This window comes from Malus domestica, chromosome 04 (assembly GCF_042453785.1).
Source record: "Malus domestica chromosome 04, GDT2T_hap1".
In the NCBI taxonomy this organism is placed as follows: Eukaryota; Viridiplantae; Streptophyta; class Magnoliopsida; order Rosales; family Rosaceae; genus Malus; species Malus domestica.
Window position 1 is genome coordinate 28806498 of NC_091664.1, and position 18896 is coordinate 28825393.

General features: G+C 37.4%; 3 protein-coding genes across 3 annotated transcripts; 1 reads left to right on the forward strand and 2 right to left on the reverse strand.

Moving 5' to 3' along the window:
- Positions 1 to 193: 193 nt before the first annotated feature.
- On the forward strand, positions 194 to 4730 carry LOC103427692 (probable serine/threonine-protein kinase PBL7). Its single transcript, XM_029101463.2, has 6 exons — positions 194 to 945; positions 1291 to 1538; positions 3018 to 3400; positions 3846 to 3978; positions 4073 to 4162; positions 4275 to 4730. The coding sequence occupies exons 1-6, from the start codon at positions 630 to 632 to the stop codon at positions 4434 to 4436; spliced, it is 1332 nt and encodes a 443-aa protein (XP_028957296.1). The 5' UTR covers positions 194 to 629; the 3' UTR covers positions 4437 to 4730.
- A 479-nt stretch (positions 4731 to 5209) lies between these two features.
- On the reverse strand, positions 5210 to 9109 carry LOC103427694 (DNA excision repair protein ERCC-1). The gene is made up of 9 exons (XM_008365766.4): positions 8796 to 9109; positions 8068 to 8176; positions 7293 to 7396; positions 6841 to 6940; positions 6656 to 6732; positions 6295 to 6394; positions 6065 to 6136; positions 5898 to 5966; positions 5210 to 5806 (listed from the first exon to the last, which is right to left on the reverse strand). Exons 1-9 carry the CDS (start codon positions 9050 to 9052, stop codon positions 5501 to 5503), a joined length of 1194 nt encoding a protein of 397 aa, XP_008363988.3. The 5' UTR covers positions 9053 to 9109; the 3' UTR covers positions 5210 to 5500.
- Positions 9110 to 12392: 3283 nt separating this feature from the next.
- Positions 12393 to 14289, reverse strand: LOC103427695 (E3 ubiquitin-protein ligase ATL6). The gene has a single exon (XM_008365767.4). The coding sequence runs from the start codon at positions 13719 to 13721 to the stop codon at positions 12603 to 12605; it is 1119 nt and encodes a 372-aa protein (XP_008363989.1). The 5' UTR covers positions 13722 to 14289; the 3' UTR covers positions 12393 to 12602.
- Positions 14290 to 18896: the final 4607 nt, after the last annotated feature.

Below are 18896 nucleotides of genomic sequence, written 5' to 3' on the forward strand. Positions count from 1 at the left end.
TTTTTATGAGTGTTATATTATTCACACACCTATTTTTATCTCTCATACGTATATTTCAATTTTCGGCCGTTGGATCGAATGAATTGAAAAAGATTAATGGGTAAAAAGTAACAAGGGTTTGTGGGAGGTAAAAAAAATGTGTGAATAACACTACCCTTTTCCAGTATGTTAGGCGATATTTTATACTCTTTTTTTTTTTTTTTTTTTTTTTTTTTTGTTATTAGAAATTTGTTGATGGAGCTTTAGAGTGCTAATACTACGAGTGTTTTTAATTGTTAAATTTGATTTTCACAACTACCGACGAAGAAAATATTGAATGATTTGAGTGGAGAATCGATACGAAAACCTCCAAGGCCTTCTGAAGGACAAAGACAATTCCTATAGAAAATACAAAAGAAGAGACGAAGCAAGTACACAGAACCAGCTATTCACGAGGCAGAGATAGAGATAGAGAGAGATAAAGAGGGATCATGTGAAATGACCAAACTTAAAAGAGAGAAAGAAAGAGAGATGGCATCCTACTTAGAAGGGAAATAAACTCAACCCCCAACTCTACACCATATGCAAACTTACACCTCACCTCTCTCTCTCTCTCTCTCTCTCTCTCTCGTGCATTGCTTTGTGCTCTCATGGAAGTTAACACCACCGCTGCTGCATCCGCAGGGCCACTTGACCTCGCCGCAAAAAACCACACTCATAAACACCAACCGTACAGCCACCACCAACACCACCAGGGAAACTTTCCTTCAAAATCTGTTCTTATCATCATCATCTCCATCATCTCAGTTATGGCCCTTCTTGCTATAATCTTCATCGTACTAATGCTTCGACGGCTCGTCAAGTCGACGAAAACAAATGGCAATATTTACAAGGAGAACACCGGCTTGATCAATACAAGTTGCAGGTCCATTGCTCAAACCGCAGTGGACTTCAATTCTAGCCCAGGTAATTAAACATCGCCCCATCTTTTATTTCATTTTATTTGTACCAACTACCAGGAGAGAAACTTAACTACATACATCAAGATGCCACTATTGCCATATCCCCATTCAATCATGCAATGCCATGTGCAACGCACGGCAAGAAATAATTCGCTTAGGATAACGCCAAAGTGACATTGCCGTTATGTTATGTGAGAACGTTAAAACGCATGACAGTGTCAATAACATTTAAATATACTGTTGTAAGGAAGTTGTACTCCTGTATTAGGAGCTACTTTGATATTAAACAGATGATTTTGAGCAAGTGCAAGTCCAAGTTCTAATGTTGGTACGCGTGAAATTGGGGCAGATGTGAAGGGTGGTTGTCTCCAAGGAGGGAATTCTGGAAGGCCATTAAAGGCACCTGCAGACAAAGGAGTTCAAGTGTTCTCGTACAAAGAACTTGAGGAAGCCACTGATAAATTCAGCGAGGCAAATGTGATAGGGCATGGTGGGTTTGGAGTGGTGTATAAGGGGGTCCTAAGAGATGGGACAGTGGCAGCAATTAAGATGCTGCGCAGGGAAGGCAGGCAAGGGGAGCGTGCCTTCAGGTTTGAGGTGAGTGACTTCATTTATTAGCTTTTTGTTCCGATTTGATCCTTGTATTTCTTTACTTAATTTTCGTTTCTGTCTTGTTTTTTATCCCACTTCTTTTCTGAATACATTTGACTTGAAAATTAATGTCATTTTGTCATTTTTAGACGTGCTCATTTGTTTGTCAACACAAACTCATGTGCATTAGAAGATACATAGTACATTAACAAGAGAATTTTTTTTAATTTTTTTTTAACAAACGTTATTATCTACACTAGGGGTGGACTTAGCCTCACAATGGGTTAACAATAATGTGGTTCAAATTCGTTTTTTATGAGAATCGAACCTAAGACATTTCACTTATAAGTGAAAAGGAATACCATTAGACTGTAGTACTAAGTGACATTAATAGGAGGACTTATCTACACCCCTTAGAACGCCACTGTAAAACTCTCGACCACTAACACGATGTCATTTAATTTTTAGTTTCATACATAGGCTGCCATTGCATGATTAGTTTAACACAGCACATTTTTTGCATCTCCGTTTCATTTAACTCCTTTTCCATGAATAAGGAAGAGAACTTGCCTGAAATATGGACATATATGTCCATCACGTGATGAGATGCAACAGGAAGATGAGTATATCCTGTAGCAAGCAAGTCCTCTTCCATTAATAAATCTTTGGCACAAGTGATTTAGGGACAAAGAACAAGAAGGATATATATATATATATATATATATATATATATATATATATATTTATCCCAACTCCTCCACTAAAAGATTTTTGGATCGCCTCTGAAAAAAAGATTTTTGGCTCTCCCTTTCTCGTACACACACAAAACAGACTTCTTTCAAAAAATACTATAACCTTCTAGTCCTAGGGCTTATTTGGATATGTTTTTAAAATGATTGAAAACGCTTTTAATAAAAATGTTTTTGGATTCCAAAAGCACTTTAAATGCTTTCTGCAAGAAGCACCAATTATGTGCTTGTGCTTCTTCCAGGAAGCACTTTAAGTGTTTTTTTTCTTCAGAATTTACTTGCATTTTTTCTAAGGATTGGTTCTAAAAACATTTTTACCAAAAACTCTTGCAGTCATTTTAAAAGTGCATCCAAACGAGCTCCTAGTGTTTTATGATTGTCTAACCTCACTTGGGAAAGCAAATCTTGTGGGTTGACTTAAGCAACCCTCCCTCACACACACATTATGCTTCCTTCAAATGTTTTGATATAGGAGTTTTCTTTATAAAATGTGTGCATTATATCTTATTAAACAAAGTTAGACCCTAAATTTCAGGATTCAAAATCATTCTAAACTGTTTTATTCAATTCCTGCACATGGGTTTGAGAGAAAACTAAAAATAACAACTGCGTTTGTCTTTTTGTTTTTTAGTAAGTTTGAAGGATTTCGACCTCTGAACATAAAATACTCTTATCCGCTATCACCACTAGGCTACCCCCAATGCCTTTTTATCTTCCCGTTTTCTCCTTACTGTAGGTGGATCTACTAAGCCGGTTGCACTCTCCATACTTGGTGGAGCTACTTGGCTATTGTGCTGACCAGCACCATAGGCTCCTCATATTTGAATGCATGCCCCATGGTACTCTGCAACGCCATCTCCATCCTACAAACAATCATCAGCCGTTGGATTGGGGGACCCGACTGAGGATAGCCCTTGATTGTGCTGAGGCCCTTGAGTTCCTCCATGAACATGCAATCCCATCTGTTATACACCGTGACTTCAAGTGCAGCAATGTTCTACTAGATCAAAATTTTCGTGCCAAGGTGTCGGATTTCGGATTGGCCAAGATGGGTTCTGACAAGATCAACGGTCAGATTTCAACGCGTGTGCTAGGGACCACCGGTTATCTGGCACCAGAGTGAGTGCTGCATCATCTGTAATGGAGCCCCCTCTCACTAGCTACCACTCAGATGCTAACAAACATAGAGGCACTGCAATAGAAGCATGCATGCACATGGGTGTATATACACTGTCACTATTATTTTAGCTGTCATTTTTTTATCATCTTCAGTACTGTTACTTGGGTAGAGCAAAATGGACTATAACAAAAGAGAAGTAATTTTCGCACATTCGTTTTTTTTTTTTTTTTTGTCAACACTTGGTAATTCAAATTGTTGAATTGAATAAAACAAATATATAGAGACTTGCAAAAAGAGAACAGATGTGTGCAGAAATCATTTTATTAAAAGAGAATTCAAATGCCTGTGTACAAGAAGTGCATTGTGTAAGTACTAGTTTCTTAACTTAATATCTGTGATCGATCTTTTATTTTTCGTTAATTTTTTGGACCTTTGATGATATAGGTATGCCTCGACTGGAAGGCTCACCACAAAATCAGATGTATACAGCTACGGCGTGGTTCTTTTAGAGCTCTTAACAGGGCGTGTGCCGGTAGACACAAAACGGCCTCCTGGAGAGCATGTCCTTGTTTCATGGGTACGTCAATTGTAAATCTGTTAACAGATGAGTATGCATGCATGCAAAATGAAACTAAAATGTACATAATTTTTATTGTACTGTGATTAATCAGGCTCTTCCAAGGTTAACTAACAGAGAGAAAGTATTGGAAATGGTTGATCCAGCTCTTCAGGGGCAATTCTCAAAGCGGGATCTAATTCAGGTCAGCTTAGCTAGGACGTTCCAATTAATTATATAATCATTAGCAAAAACTTATGGATTCTTGGAGTTTTAACTAACTGAAAGTTTTCTTTTTATAATTTTTGTTCTTATAGATAGCAGCTATTGCAGCAATGTGTGTGCAGCCGGAAGCTGAATATCGGCCTCTAATGACGGACGTGGTACCGTCTCTAATTCCTCTGGTTCAAAACTCCTCTTATGGTGCTTCCTCTGGTTCGTCTAGATTTCATAACCAAATACCAAGTCCAAGGTGTTAGGGATTTCTCCAAATAAAAAATAAAAAAATTGTATTAGGGTTCATGTGAAAACTACAAAATGAAGTGAACTGTTCAGATATCTTATCAGCCAGTGCTTTGGCAACTTATTTATTTTTAAATGTTACTCTTACTATCTAGTTGTATCATCATTTGTATCATCTTTCCAATAAAGATGAGATCCACCTGCGTTGGCAGACCCTATCTCTATTAGAGAGATGGTACAACTAGGTCGTGAATCGTGATTGTAACATTACTCTTCTTTTTTTTTTCACTGAAAACAAGGGTACACATGCATTCTTGATCGGCTAGTATATTTAAATTAACTTAATATTTCGTATATGCATATGTATAAATCCAATTAATTTGTGCTGTAATATATGCTTATCCTTTTTACTATATAACTGTATGTTGTAATATATTTTGAAACTTTTTATATCAAAAGAATTCAGAACACTTCGAAAAACTTCAGATTGGAAATTCAGAATCTCTAAGCGGATTCCAATTTTCATTCTAATTTTTGAAAATATTCATACACAGATATTTTCGGATTCGAAAATTTTAATGTTGATATCGGAAACATCATTCCAACTTCCACCCTTATGTTGAACCTCTCTTTTTCTAGTGGATGACGACTGACAGATGACCAAGTGTATTCTTAAAGCAAATATATATAGTTAGAAGTTGTTTGGTATTCCATTTAAAAATACTTTGTAGTTTTTAAAAAATGAAGAACGTTACTAAATTACTTAGTACTTGATATCAAAAACAAAAAATTGGATCCAAGAAGGATACCGAATAAGCTCTCAATCATTTAAGAAAGTTACAAACAAACCCTTAACTTCAAAGATGAACGTACAAGAAGAGCGTTTCGTGTGTAAATTTGTAATAATTTCTTAAACATGGTCCTTTAATGGCTTAACAATAACCCGAATACATTTCTAGAACCGTAAATCCGCCTAAGATGGTGGTATCAGCAGATAGATTTCGGGCAATGAAACTTTGTCGATGAACTACCGGCTGCGAAGAATGCAACAGTTACAGTGAACCTAACCTTGAATTTCTGCTCATTCGTTTTCAGTTTCAGCTTCCATGGCAGCACTTTTTTCTCCTTGTTTCTCTCCTTGCGAGTTGATGCCCTTTCTATTAACTTTATCAGCATATTTGGAAAAGGCAGCAGACAAGGCTGACTTAACACTCAATTTTCGTTCTTTCTTTCCACGTTTGCTTTCATCTTCTGTTTCCTCTGCTGCTTTATCTTCATCCACTGAACGAGGTTCAGCATTGCTCGGGACAGAGGTTTCTGGAACATCAGGGCGACTGGCAACCACACGCTTAAATGGTTCATGAAATGTATCATACAAACGTTTCACCTGATAAGCAAGGCAAAAAAGGTACAATTGTTATGCCTCCCATCGTATATTGGTCTGAACATTAAAAAGAAAAAAGGTCGACAGCGAATACCTTACGCTCTCCTATCCCAGGGCAACGAGCTAGATCTTCCATGGAAACATCCATGATATGAGAAAGAGACTGCAAACATGAGAATGATATTTCAACATTTCTAAAAACTAAAAAGTAAAAACCACACTATCTGCCAATGAATTCTCAGTGCAAAACTGGAGGCATACCCCGAACGTAGTACCAAGGGTGACAACATCAGTCTTGTTAACATGTCGAACTGTCGTTAATGCGTGATTTAGCTACCCAAAATAGACAAGGTTCAGTTCAATGAATTCAGTGTCATAAATTTTACAATCCATACCAGATATTTTCGCAAATTAAGCAAATAATTTGATAAGACTCTAATTTCTCTACATGAAGAATATAACTGATTAGTTGACCTCAACTGTACTAATACCCGCGATAAATAGTCTGTATCCATTTGACCTTGAATAATGTCTGCAGGCTTGTTTTCATAGACTTTTATAGTCTCCAAGTATCGACCACATTCCTCCAAGCTATAAAAGAACATGTTAGAAGCACATCTGGGGTCAAAGAATCTAACAAAAACTAAGCTACCTGAGTAAGCTAAAGCTAAACACCTTTACAAACAGAGACCCTTTTAACGATACTTGATCCCCGTTAAAATGGTTAATCATGTTCTTGAAAAGCTTACGAGAAGAATATCAAATATAACTTTCCAATATCAGAGTCATGGAAAAAAAGACTGTTGCCAAGTTTACATTTTTGGCTTGCAGTTCAAAACAAAATACTTATACCTCCAACCGCATAATAATGCGCATTCATGAAGCAGAGCAGTTTTAGTAACTTCAAGTAAAGGCTTGATTACATCTTCCTGAAAACCAATAGAAATAGTGAGCAAGTCTGCTATTATAAAGCCAGAAAAAGAACTGCTCACTTTACCGATAAAGCTATGAAAGACAATATTGGCACAATGGCTTACCACATCAACATGGCAAAGGACAACACGAAGCTTAAAGTTCTTTTGCAATTCTCTGATACGGAAATATAGGTAGTCTGGATGCAGCAGATGATACCGAAGACTACAACAATTGGTCAACATACATATCATATAAATCAAAATCAACTTATACGTTTCATCGTATTAAAATTAGCATGAGTTAGGCATCATCAACTCGAGTCTAAAAGCACCTCAAGCTCAAAAGTTAAGGCAACTACGATATCATTGCTGTGTACTGTTAGTCAATTTCCATCTAGATATTCCATTTTTTCATGAGAAAATAAATGCAAAGGTAGCTAGATGAGAAATCATATTGGATAAGTTGTCACACTATGTAAGTTTTCACATAACAGTTGTATCATATTTACCACAGCATCCTGGCTATAGATTCACATATATATAACTTGGTATGATGTACGTGCAAATGTTCAAACCTGAGATAGAGAGCGCATGAGCTTTGCCCAAGTAAGTAATCACAAACAATATCTGCAAACTCCCACCTCACATTTCTAATATGTTTCAGCAATGGGTTTCCCTTCTGTAAGGAGGAATTAAATTTTACACTCAGTTCGCAATAATAGGACTGCGGAGTGAAAAATTGCTAAAAGATGCAAAGGCTGATCATGAACTTTACTCTGCTTGTGGCAATAAATATTTGGAGCTATTCTAGACCCCGTATCATGGTAAGGCTACAAATGTAAAACATGGACTTTCAGATCTAATTTTCAAAATTAAGTACTGAGTAATGGATGCATCAAATTGGCTAATCATTCACTACACCAACACCCTAAAACTAACCAAAAACCCATCTTATCCTTTTGTGCAGTTACAGCCTTTTTTCTGTCACAAATTTCGTACACACTGACATCAAAATGTATAAACATATGAATAAGGGAATCTTAAGAAGTCTTGCAAAAAAAGGACTTCGCATATATCGCATACATAATAAGGTTTGAAAACTGCCAGTGTCAACGACACCATTACTGAAGATACTAAGATCGGCACATCAAAATTTCAAAAATGTGGTCAATGGTTACCTGATATTCATTAGTTCTACTCATGTTTCACTGTTCAGCCAAAGTATGCCAACTTTCAAATCGTAAGGAAGAAGTACCATTATCTTAAACAGTTAAATTTGAAAAGATGCAATGCATTGTCTAAAACTCTCAGAAAAACACACCGAGTACCATTGGATGAAGAGTACTAGACCTGTCTGTGGCTCACAAGAATTGCATTGCGACGCTGAACAGATGAAGATGATGCAACTGCATTCGCAGGTGAAGATGATGAAGACGGAACATCAGATTGGCCAGTTTGCCTAAACCAAAAAGCAAAGAACGAAAGCATCTCAGCTTCGGATAACCAGAAAAAGAAAACACAAACCTTAACAAACCACCTAATAGTTCAATCAACTAGAAGCTCTGTCCTTGCTGAGTTCTTATACAATAAAGAGGACTTCTCTCTGAACTTGATTTCCAACATTTTATCAACCTAAGATTTCAATGCTCACTTGGGTTCTAAGAAAAATGAAAGCTGACAAATCATAGCAAAATCAAACATCATAAAGATTAAAATTTTAAGTAATCAAAAGCTCAAGAAAGTTCTCTAAACTTAGTTTCCAATATTTTATCAGCCTAACATTTCGAAATGCTAAGTTGGGTTGTAACGAAAGTCAATGTTTACAAATTACAGCAAGATCAAATATCATAAAGATCAAATTTTTCAGAAACCAAAACCTCAAAAAACTTCTCTTTTATTTCTTCTCACACGCCCATCAGAAAAGAAGTACGAGAATCACAGTAACTTCTGAATAAACAATTTCCCACCAAAACAAACAATAACCCACATTTCCTCAATCAGAAACCACCATAAATCCAAATAAAAACTGTCCACTATACAAACACAAAGGTCTGCATTGAAATTGGTGAAAAGGGTACCTCGAATTGGTGGCGTCTGAGGCCTGCGGCGGTTGTGAGGCGGCGGTGGAGGGAGGAGGCGGCGAGTAGAACTCAGAGGACTTGACGAATGCAAATGCTTGAGAAAAGCTATGTGAAGGAGTGAAGAGAGAAGGTGGGGTGGATTTAGACTGCGAGCTCTCGAGTACTTCTTGAAAAGACGGTATTTTTATCACTGTTTTCTTCTTGTTTTTGTTCAGGTCCGACTCTGTATTTTGCCCTCCGTCTTCGTCTTCCATGTCTCTCTCTGTTTCTTCCGCTCTTTCTTCGAGTACGTTGATGGTTTTGCGTAGGTGGTGTTGGGTTTCAGGCTTGGGCTTGAAGTGATGATGGGTTGTGGACCATTAAAGCCCACTTCATTGAAAATTTAAAAGTCGTAGGTTTAGCAAAATGTAGTCTTTCTCGTATTCGTGTCGTGTTGATTACAAATCGCAATTGTAACGCGTTATTTGTTAACAAACTGGCCTTCTGCAGTGAACTGAAAAAGTGAGTGTGATACTAATAAACGTAATTTATTCCGTGATTAGTAATAGCATGCATTGATAACTTGGATTCCAACGTCATGAGGTTTAATCTAATAAGTAGTTTGGTAATTACAAACTACACCAACATAAATATGTGATCGTGATTCTTACATCATCTCTACTGCAAAATTTGATCAAACAAAGATTCTAAAAAATTTTAATTTTTTTTTAAAATCAATTACAACATGCAGACCGACCGACAAATAAATCCCAAGAGGAGGAGAGACCAAGGAGGAACAAAATCATCTGAATGGGGATAATCGCTTTCTAACCAAAACGTATGACAACCCTGTTGATAAGCCAATTTGACACTTATTTCCGCATAAAAAAATAAATAAAAAAGAATAAAAAATCAATAATAATTCGATACCAATAATAATTGTTGATGGTGCTGAAGGCGAGCGAGTTAGCAAAGACCCTTAGGCTAATAGATAAGAGAGCATCGGGGGTCAAAGGGAATGCAATTTCACGTGTCAAAGAATATTGTTTCATTAATTTGACAACAAGGTAAGATAGGAAAAATTGGAAGACAACAAAGTAAACAATAGCAAATCTGGAAACACATGGTGCTTATGAACGGTAAATCGGTTCATTTTGAAATTTAATTTAGATTCAATTTCGAGGGCACTTGAGAGTCAAAAGAAGAAAACGTCAAAGAAACTGGAATACCAATATGTGCTAGAAGGAGAGGGGGGTTGGTAATTTCCAAACAATATAATTAAGGGAGTTTTAATGAAACATTTCCGGTACCGTTCACTTTTAACGAAAAACTATATTTTTACCTTTTCCTGGTAGTATTCACTACACATTTATTAATCATTTGTCATTGAAATTAAAGTTTTTTTTGGATTTTTTATTATTTTTTTCTTATAGTTAAACAGTCGGGTTTCAATTTTCAAATGCTTTGACAACAAAAAAAAAAAAGTTTATATATTCTAAGATTGGAAAGTGGCAGGAATTAGTGCCCTAAGTCACAAGATAAGATATTGGAATGAGGAGGGGCCCAAAAAGCGATCGGTTGCTTCCATAAACTGCCGAACAATTAGCACCAAAAGGGCGATGAATGCCAAACAAAATGGTCAAATATTCCACACTATTATTATAAGGGGGAACACTCCAAACTCCGAAGTAACAAATCACATATTATGCAAAAGATTCTTTTTCCTCACTAAGAAATTTTTCAGTATGTTCGGAATACAAACACATTAACTTTATATTAAACAAGTGGAGAGATACTTAAAAAAAACTTCTCGCTATTTGTACATAATATGTGGAGTACCGATCCGTGTTTTATTAAAAAATCTCTCTTCCCTCACCTAAGTATGCAATAATCAGCATGTTATTATGCATGATAATCGAAAGCACAAATAATGAAATTCTTATGTACACATGGGGCTGACATTTTGAACCTGACCCGTTAAAATTAGTATTTGGGTGGGTGCTTAACAAGTTGGGTGGTTAACGGGTCAACTTGTTAGTCACCTGTTAAATAACAGGTCATTTTGGGTCAACCCGTTAGCACCTGTTAACACCCATTAGGGAGGACTTTTGTGTAATTTCATAGTTGGAATAGAAAACCTAGCTCTCTGTTTGTTCGCTCACGTTTGAACCTAGACTGCACATTCCTCTCCGGGGCTGCCGTTCTCTCCCTCATCTTCTTCCTCAAAAATCAAGGTTTCACTGAGTTCTGCCACCCTCTCTCCGGTAAGTTCTGATTTCCTTTCACCTCTTCTTCCATGGCGATTACTTTTTGTTTCTGCAGATTATATTTTTCGACTAATTTTCTCAGTTTTTTATTAGAATTGAGAGCTATTTTTTGTTCCATGACAAAGAAGGTGCCTCATCGGTGGTGAAGGAGCTGAGAGCGTCATTCTTCCCGGCCTCCCGGGAATTGGGTTTTGATTAGAATTTGTAGAAAAATTTTGGGTCTTAGATTTTTTTGTTGGTTCCTGAATGTTTTGGTGTGCACATGCTGATCGATTGATGCACGTCTCACTAACTCCCTCTCTCTCTCTCTCTTACATGTCAATAATTCATATCTATATGCTAAATCATGAATTGGGTTGTGATAAGAATTTGCTGATTGATGTAGTTCAATACAAAACTCTATTATATGTTGATTGCTCACTCAGTTGTTTTGTTACATCATTGCTTACTCAGTTGTTTCGTAATAAAGCTCGGGGTGTTCATCAAATCACTCCACGACTTGCATATGCACACAAACCAAATGAAAGAAAGAGGTGGCTAGCACAAGCACTAGGATGCTAAGGTTTCTTTTTTACACAGTGTAATTAAAAAAAAAAAAGGGTTAACAGGTGAAACGGGTTGAAACGGGTGACCCGTTAGCTTAACAAGTTGGGTTCGGATGACCCATTAACTTAACGGGTTGAGTTCGGGTGACCCGTTAGCTTAACGGGTCGGGTTGAACCCGATCCCAAACCCAGTAAACCCAACTTGTTTACAGGTCTATGTACACATTATTTATAATCACTTGTAAGTGAAGAAAAACACTATTAACCCTAGTGTGGACACAACCAAGCGAAAAATGTGTGGCTCTTGTTTTTTGAAAAGTTTCCAGGGTAACCGATGACCAAGTCATTTGAAGAACAAAGAATTCATTTCTTTTTGGTCCAACAAGAAGTCCTTTTGTATTTTTCCCTCCCATTCATTTAGGGTCATCATGTTCAATTCAAATATCTGAATACAAGTTTTAACTAATTTTGGTCCTTTTGTATTTTTCCCTCCCAAAAACCTCTTTAATTTGATATTTTCTTCAAGTTGTCCTTAGTCCTTTTTTAAATTAAAAAAATATTAGAAGAGTGAAAATTAAACTTGAGATTTTGTACAGAATGTGGTATATTATTGACCAACCGAATTACAAACATTTTAAAATTCTCGTTTTCCTAATGCATTATACATAAAGTCGCCCAATAAAACAAGATCCTTTAATTTTTGTACAGATTACGGTATAATATTGACCAACTGAATTACAAACACTTTAAAATCTCGTTTTCCTAATGCATTATACATAAAGTCGCCCAATAAAACAAGATCCTTTAATTTGTAAGACCAACTCATTCCATTGACTGTGTATAATATATGAGTGTCTCAACATTGTCATCTACAGGACACCCGGTCTTTTCAAATTTAAAGTTCAAGAAAACTGATAAATAAGGTACAAAAACATTTATAGACATTGAACAAATTGACCCAAGCAGTGGAGGGGAAAAGATAAAAAAAACTTATACGAACTAACCAAAGCTAATTAAACCGGAGGCCGAGCCGAACTGCTCCTAGACATTTCCGGCTTGGCCGGTGTCTCACCGTCAATTGCCGCCACTTTCGGCGACGAACGACTTGACATCCTTGTGAGAAATGGTGGCGTTTTGTTGAACACCCACCGGTCCGATCTAAATTGCCGGTCCAACGGCTCGAGCCTTCTGTAGCTCCTCACTCTATTAATACTGCTACTCTCGCCGGTTCGGGGCCCACGCCGCGAACTCCCTTCTCGGGGTAAGACCAATAAGCTAGTGGACCGGTTCAGCTTCCGGTTCATAATCTGTTTCCTGACTTCAACCGGTAACCTCAAGGTGAACCGCTCAGTGTCTTCTCCCGGTTGGACCACAGAGTGTCCGGTCGAGTGTGACCGCGAGAACAATCTCCGCAGCCTGCTCGATCTCGATCCACGTGTACGGTTCCGATTAAGCGTCTGGTTTATGTTCAACACCTCAGGTTCTTGCCGTGCTAGCATTCCCAGGTCATCTCTCTCCCGTTCCGCGTCTACGGCGTCGTTTTGAGCTTCGACGTCGCCCTCCTCCTGCTCCGATCCCAACTCAGTGAGTTGTGGTGCCGAGTCGCAGGGCTGCGGAACGAGGTTGGCCCGGCAGACGGGACACGTGGTGTGCGACATCAGCCACACGTCGATGCAGTCAGTGTGGAACACGTGGTCGCATTTGGGGATCAAACGCAGCATTTCGTCGTCCTCGAATTCGTTTAAGCAGACGGCGCACTCGAGCTCCTCTTTCCCTATTTTAAGCCCTTTGATCTCGGCGTAGTCAAGGGTGGGGAAGGTGTCGAGGACGGCGGCGTCGAGACCGCGTGATGCTGCGCCGCGTCTGGATCGGCCGGTGTGGGAGCCGCCGGCGCGGATGGTGTCGGCTTGGTAGGTGTCGGAGCAGCGGCGGACGTAGACCGAGAAGAAAACCATGAGGAAGAGGGCGGCGATCAGTACGGCGATGATGATGGCCAACGGCGGGCTGAACCGCTGGTACTGGTACGGGTCGGACCCGTCCGGACTGGGCTGGGCTCCAACCGGTGAGAGGAAGAAGAGGAGGAAGAGAGCGAGGACCACATGCTTGGCGGCGCAGGATAAGAGCGGAGCCATGGTGTTGTGGTACCGGGGAGGATTGCTGGAAAAGGAGGATATAGAAGGAGAGTGAGAGAGGAAGGGGGATGAGGTTTATAAATGAAACGAGAGAGAGAGAGAGAGAGAGAGAGAGAGAGAGAGAGAGTGAGGAGAAGTAACGTCGGCGAAGGTGTCTTGCGGAACAAAGGAAGACAAGAGCTGAAGACAAAGAAGGGAAACGATGACTATCAAGCCGTGCGGATGGGAGTGGGACCCCCAGTCCCGGGACTTTCTCGGGCTTTTCTCGCCAGGGAATGGTGGGGGGTGCGGTGATGTCAGCGGCTGGTCATGGGTGGCGTTCCGCGGCGACTTGCGTTGCTCGGCCTTCCGAATTAGTAAGGAATCTGGTAATAAGTTTGCCTATTGGAAATTATTTCAGAATCCAAATGGTGGATTATAGACGAGAGAGCGAGTTAAATTTTACTAATGTGATTCAAATTTATCTTTGATAATAATTAAATCTAAGACCTCTTACGTACAAATGAAGAATAATAGAATGAATATTAAGTGGCCATGTCAACTAATTAAATAAAAAAACTTTAGTGATTAAAAAGAGTTTCAATTCTTTCACAAAAAAAAAAATGTTCTTAATTTTATAGTAAACAAAAATACATCTATCTAGGACAAAAATGCACCAAATTGCACCTCCAACTTGTTCTATATAATTGTTCCTAATTTGACCAGAATAAAAAAACAATAATTCTTACCGTTATAAACTAGGATTTTCATTTTTCTAAAATTTCTACGGAATGTTTTTTTAATGGCAAAGTTTTTAATTCAACATACTTGACCTAGTATCTTGGCTAATGAATGCTTATTCTCAATGAAAAAAAGTATATCAGAAAAAGTTGAAAATTGGGTTTTTAATTTTTTATATTTCCAGTGATATTTGTTACCCTAATAATCTAATATACACTAAAAGAATAAAATAAAGTTTAAACGAATAACGTAGTAAGCGAAAAAAAAAAAATACTCTATTCGCCAAAACAATCTACCGTTTGCAGATGATTTCAATTTTTACATATCTTAGTAGCCTATCTTCTTCTCTATAATAATAAATGGAAAAAGAAGGCTCATTGGATAATGTTTATGGGTTGTTTGACAACCATTTTTATTTTTGGTTTTTAGTTTTCAAATGTCAGATTTTGGTTTTTTAGTTTTTACATTTTTGAAAACTGAAATCTTATTTAGTAAATATTTAAAAAAAAAAGAATGACAGCCAAAAAGTGAAAGCTAAATGCCTAATTTTGAAGACATAAAAATTAAAAACGAAATAATTATCAAACTGATTATGTATGTGTTTTATACCTAATTCTCAAGTCTATCATAAGATATTATATAAGTTTGATTTCCATGGACCGAAAGCCTTCTCCAGATAACTTCATATTTTTATTAAGTAAAGAGACTTTCTGGATTGCATGTCCTTTCTTGTAGCTAGCGTGCTGTTTTTTCCAAGTACTTCTTTGGCTCGTGTTCGTAATTCCTTTGGTTCTGCTAGATTTTTTTTTTTTTTTTTCATTCTTTTGTTTTGTTAATTCTCTCTTAATTACCAAAAAAAAAGAAAAAAAAGAAAAAAAAAAAGAGAAAATGGTAGACTAATGTGGGTCAAACAAATCACAATAAGTTTAGCAAACGTTATTCTCAGCAGCCCAAGGCATAGTCGCGAGAAAAATGGGTCAGCATAGGAAACCGAATCCGACGGCTGTCAGAAAGTACTGCACAGAAGAGTTGGAATGTACTAAGTACCATATAAGCTTCTAGAAGAATCTAAATTCTAGATCTTTTGGTTTAGCTTGCAAGATGGTCAACCCAAATTAAATTGGATGGGTAACCACTGAAAAGTAGCGTGGTCGGAAGGGAACTAGGAAGGGAAGGGAAAGCGTGGGCTTTGAATTTGACTTTAATTTAAATGAACATTTTTCTTCCGGTTAAAATTGGAAGGGACATTGGTTTTACATCATTTTTGTTTTGTTCGGGTGTTCGATTAAAGACTTATTGGGTATCGATCCATATAAGATGTTTTTGTGTTTTGAACTTATTGGATGAGGCAGCACGATTAACCACTCCAGAATTCGCTTCTAATAACTTTGTTTTGCCAAAATTTTTCTGTACTATGTAAGTGTTAATTGAGAGGGTGGATCGAACCTAGAATTTCGGGGTGGAGGGGTAAAGATTAATTGAAGTTTAAAATCTCCATAGTCTTGGATATCAACAGCATCAATGACAAGCAAAAATAAGTAAATCTGAAAGTGAAAGGGATGTGACTCATACATTCATTTGATCTTGACAAGCTTCTAGAAAAAACTTGATTATGCAAGTTGCAACCATCAATAATGAACAAATTTGACTGTAATTATGCTCATGATGTTAGAGGTGACGCTTTTGGTTTTAGCTAGGGCATGGACTACTAGAACTGTAATTGATTATTAAACCCTAACCACGTGATTAACTTAAGTTGACTATACAATGCATTATTTGTGCTACGTGGCAGATAACATCGATATTTTTGCTCACCATCTTTAAGTAATGGTGATGTTCATCATCCTATTTATCGCTGTTTGATGAGTTTAAATTTCGAAATTTGTGTAGTGTGTAGATATAAATCTTAAAATTTAAACTCATATAAAAATTATAAATAGGATGATGAGCAAAAAATACACTAGTTGTAGATAACCCAAACATTTAAGGAAAGAGATCCTCTCCGGATCCCTTCCACTTAATCCTCCTCATCAAACAATTCTAACCCTTGAATTTGATTTAACAGTTACAAACAAGGGCCCACTCTAAAAGTTATAATAACTTTAGCCGTTTGATTAAATTTCAAGAACCTGACTTATTTGATGATGAGGATTAGGTGTAAGGGATTTGGAGGATCGCTTTCCAACATTTAAGGCTTAATTATGTGCCACGTGATCTACAGTTCCTTGACATGAAATTTCTTCTTTTTCTCCAATAGATACATAGGAATATTGTGAAGTTATAATTATTTGAGCAAGAAATTGACTTTGACTTAAATTAATCCCCGAAGGCCATCTAATAGGACCACACTTTGATTAATTCAAGGTCATCGACCAACAAAATTTGTATATCAAGTCTAATATCTCCTCCAAAAGTAAAACCCTATCTTCCAAATTTCCAATATTTCGATTAAATTCTTCATTTCCTTTTGTCACATGAATGGAACATTTCGGATTTCGCATGTGGATATATTTATACTAACAGGTGGTCTGAATAAATTAGTTACAAACTCGCAATTATCAAAATTTGAACTTAAGATTTTTCACTTACGTGAGAGAAAAATATCATTGTACCATAATATCAAGTGATTCTAATTGGTTCCGCATGCATGCGCGCGATTCTGTTGTGCATTCAATTACATATATATGTAAGCAGAAAACATGTGTATTTGATTTGAAGAAAACTTGACATGCCAATTTGGGATGTAAACATTCTATTCATGTTTAATATGTATCATCCGTTTCTAATCATCTAGATTATGTTTAGGCTGTTTTGGGGCTCAAAGCATTGATGGAGATTTTGTTGGGTTTTTATCCTGTGTCTATGGGTCTGATTACTTCTCGGCCCCTATCCTTTGGGCTTTCATTGCAGAGTCTTATCCGATGCCTGGATGCATCGGCACGACGACAGCCCAGTCGAGTTAAGTGGATTCCATGGAACTATGGGAGGTCATTTGACACTCGAACTGTAGTCAGTTGGGGGACCTTGCTAGCTAGTGAGTTTAGAAGACTCATCGTAGCATACTTCCTATTCAATTCTTCGTATCGAACATTGCTAGCCACTAGCGAGCGTCAAGGACTGATCCTAACATATCTTTTATTCGGTTGTTCGTACGAGAGAGTGAAAATCAAAGTATGAAAACTCTTTTGAGTTTGTGTTTGATGTATATGATATTAGAAAGGCGTTTTTTTCCCCCTAAGAATCCAATCTTTGGTTTAAGCCCTTTGAGTACAAAATGCGTGCATTACCTTCTCCAAAACGGTCTCTATATTGAGCGACGGTGCCAATGATCTATGAAGAGAAGAAGGGAATTGATATTTTTGTGAAAAGTGCAATCAGGTCATCGAAGCGGTGGTGTTATATCATATTCTATAGGTACTAGTATATAGGAACTATTCTAAAAATCCCTATCTAGTGCCGCCTAGGTCCTGCCTAGGCGTTAGGTGGCTGACCACTGCCCCGATTAATGCCTAGGCTTTTGAAAATAAAGAAGGTGCTTAGACCTGCTGAGGCACCCGTCTAGACCGCCTAGGCACCTACCTAACTTGCCCAGACCCGCCTAGGCATCCGCCTAGGTTGTGATTCACTTAGATAGAAAATAGATAACTTTCATTTTGCATTTTATTTTTTTCAATAAATTGTAAGAGACTTGTTGAATACTTAAATGAACACACATTACATACTTGTTCCCCATGTTTTCATTACGTTCCAATACCTCATAATATATATGTCATTCTATTTTGTAGTTTATGATGTAATTATATATATTTTAAGTATAAACAAACATTGAAATATAATATATTTACTTAAATTTGTCTAATCCGCATAGGTGCCCGCCTAGGCGCTAGGCCCCATCCTGCTGCCAAACTAGCGCTTAGCATCTTTTAGAACCTTAGGAGCATTTGGCCAATCATAAACAAACATGTGGTCTTTCTAGTAGGGATAGGTCACAGTGTGTGCCTCCTTTCAACCCCTAAAATCTTATGCCACATAATATATGAGGTCTCCAGAACAACAACATTAGTATATGACTAAGGGTAACTAAAGGTAAGGTAAGATATATCAACATTTTAGACCATTTTTTGCATGTGATTCAATATTTTAGTGAAATAAGTACGTTGATCAACACTTAAATAATAATTGAATCATCAACGACGTCATATAATTTACAAAAATATGATTTAAATAGATGATATCCCTAGCATTATTCTGTTAATAATACCCATGACTGAGACAACAAGGGATTAATTTGTTCATACATAATTAAATTAAGCTTAGAAAGGTAGCTTGTTTCCTTGTAATGAAAGAGTATATAATTGGTCAAAAAAGTTGCCATCATGATCATTTGGCGGGCTCCAAAAAATGAAAATAAAAAGGAACCCCTTATGGTAAATCGGTCTATTCAGTTTTCACAAT

Coding starts and splice junctions, on each gene's coding strand:
- LOC103427692 (XM_029101463.2), top strand. CDS start 630: ATGGAAGTTAACACCACCGCTGCTGCATCCGCAGGGCCACTTGACCTC. Junction 3,979..4,072: donor AGCATGTCCTTGTTTCATGG/GTACGTCAATTG, acceptor GTGATTAATCAG/GCTCTTCCAAGGTTAACTAA. Junction 4,163..4,274: donor CAAAGCGGGATCTAATTCAG/GTCAGCTTAGCT, acceptor TTGTTCTTATAG/ATAGCAGCTATTGCAGCAAT.
- LOC103427694 (XM_008365766.4), bottom strand. CDS start 9,052: ATGGAAGACGAAGACGGAGGGCAAAATACAGAGTCGGACCTGAACAAA. Junction 8,177..8,795: donor TCAGACGCCACCAATTCGAG/GTACCCTTTTCA, acceptor TTTTTGGTTTAG/GCAAACTGGCCAATCTGATG. Junction 5,967..6,064: donor CCCTTGGTACTACGTTCGGG/GTATGCCTCCAG, acceptor TCATGTTTGCAG/TCTCTTTCTCATATCATGGA.
- LOC103427695 (XM_008365767.4), bottom strand. CDS start 13,721: ATGGCTCCGCTCTTATCCTGCGCCGCCAAGCATGTGGTCCTCGCTCTC.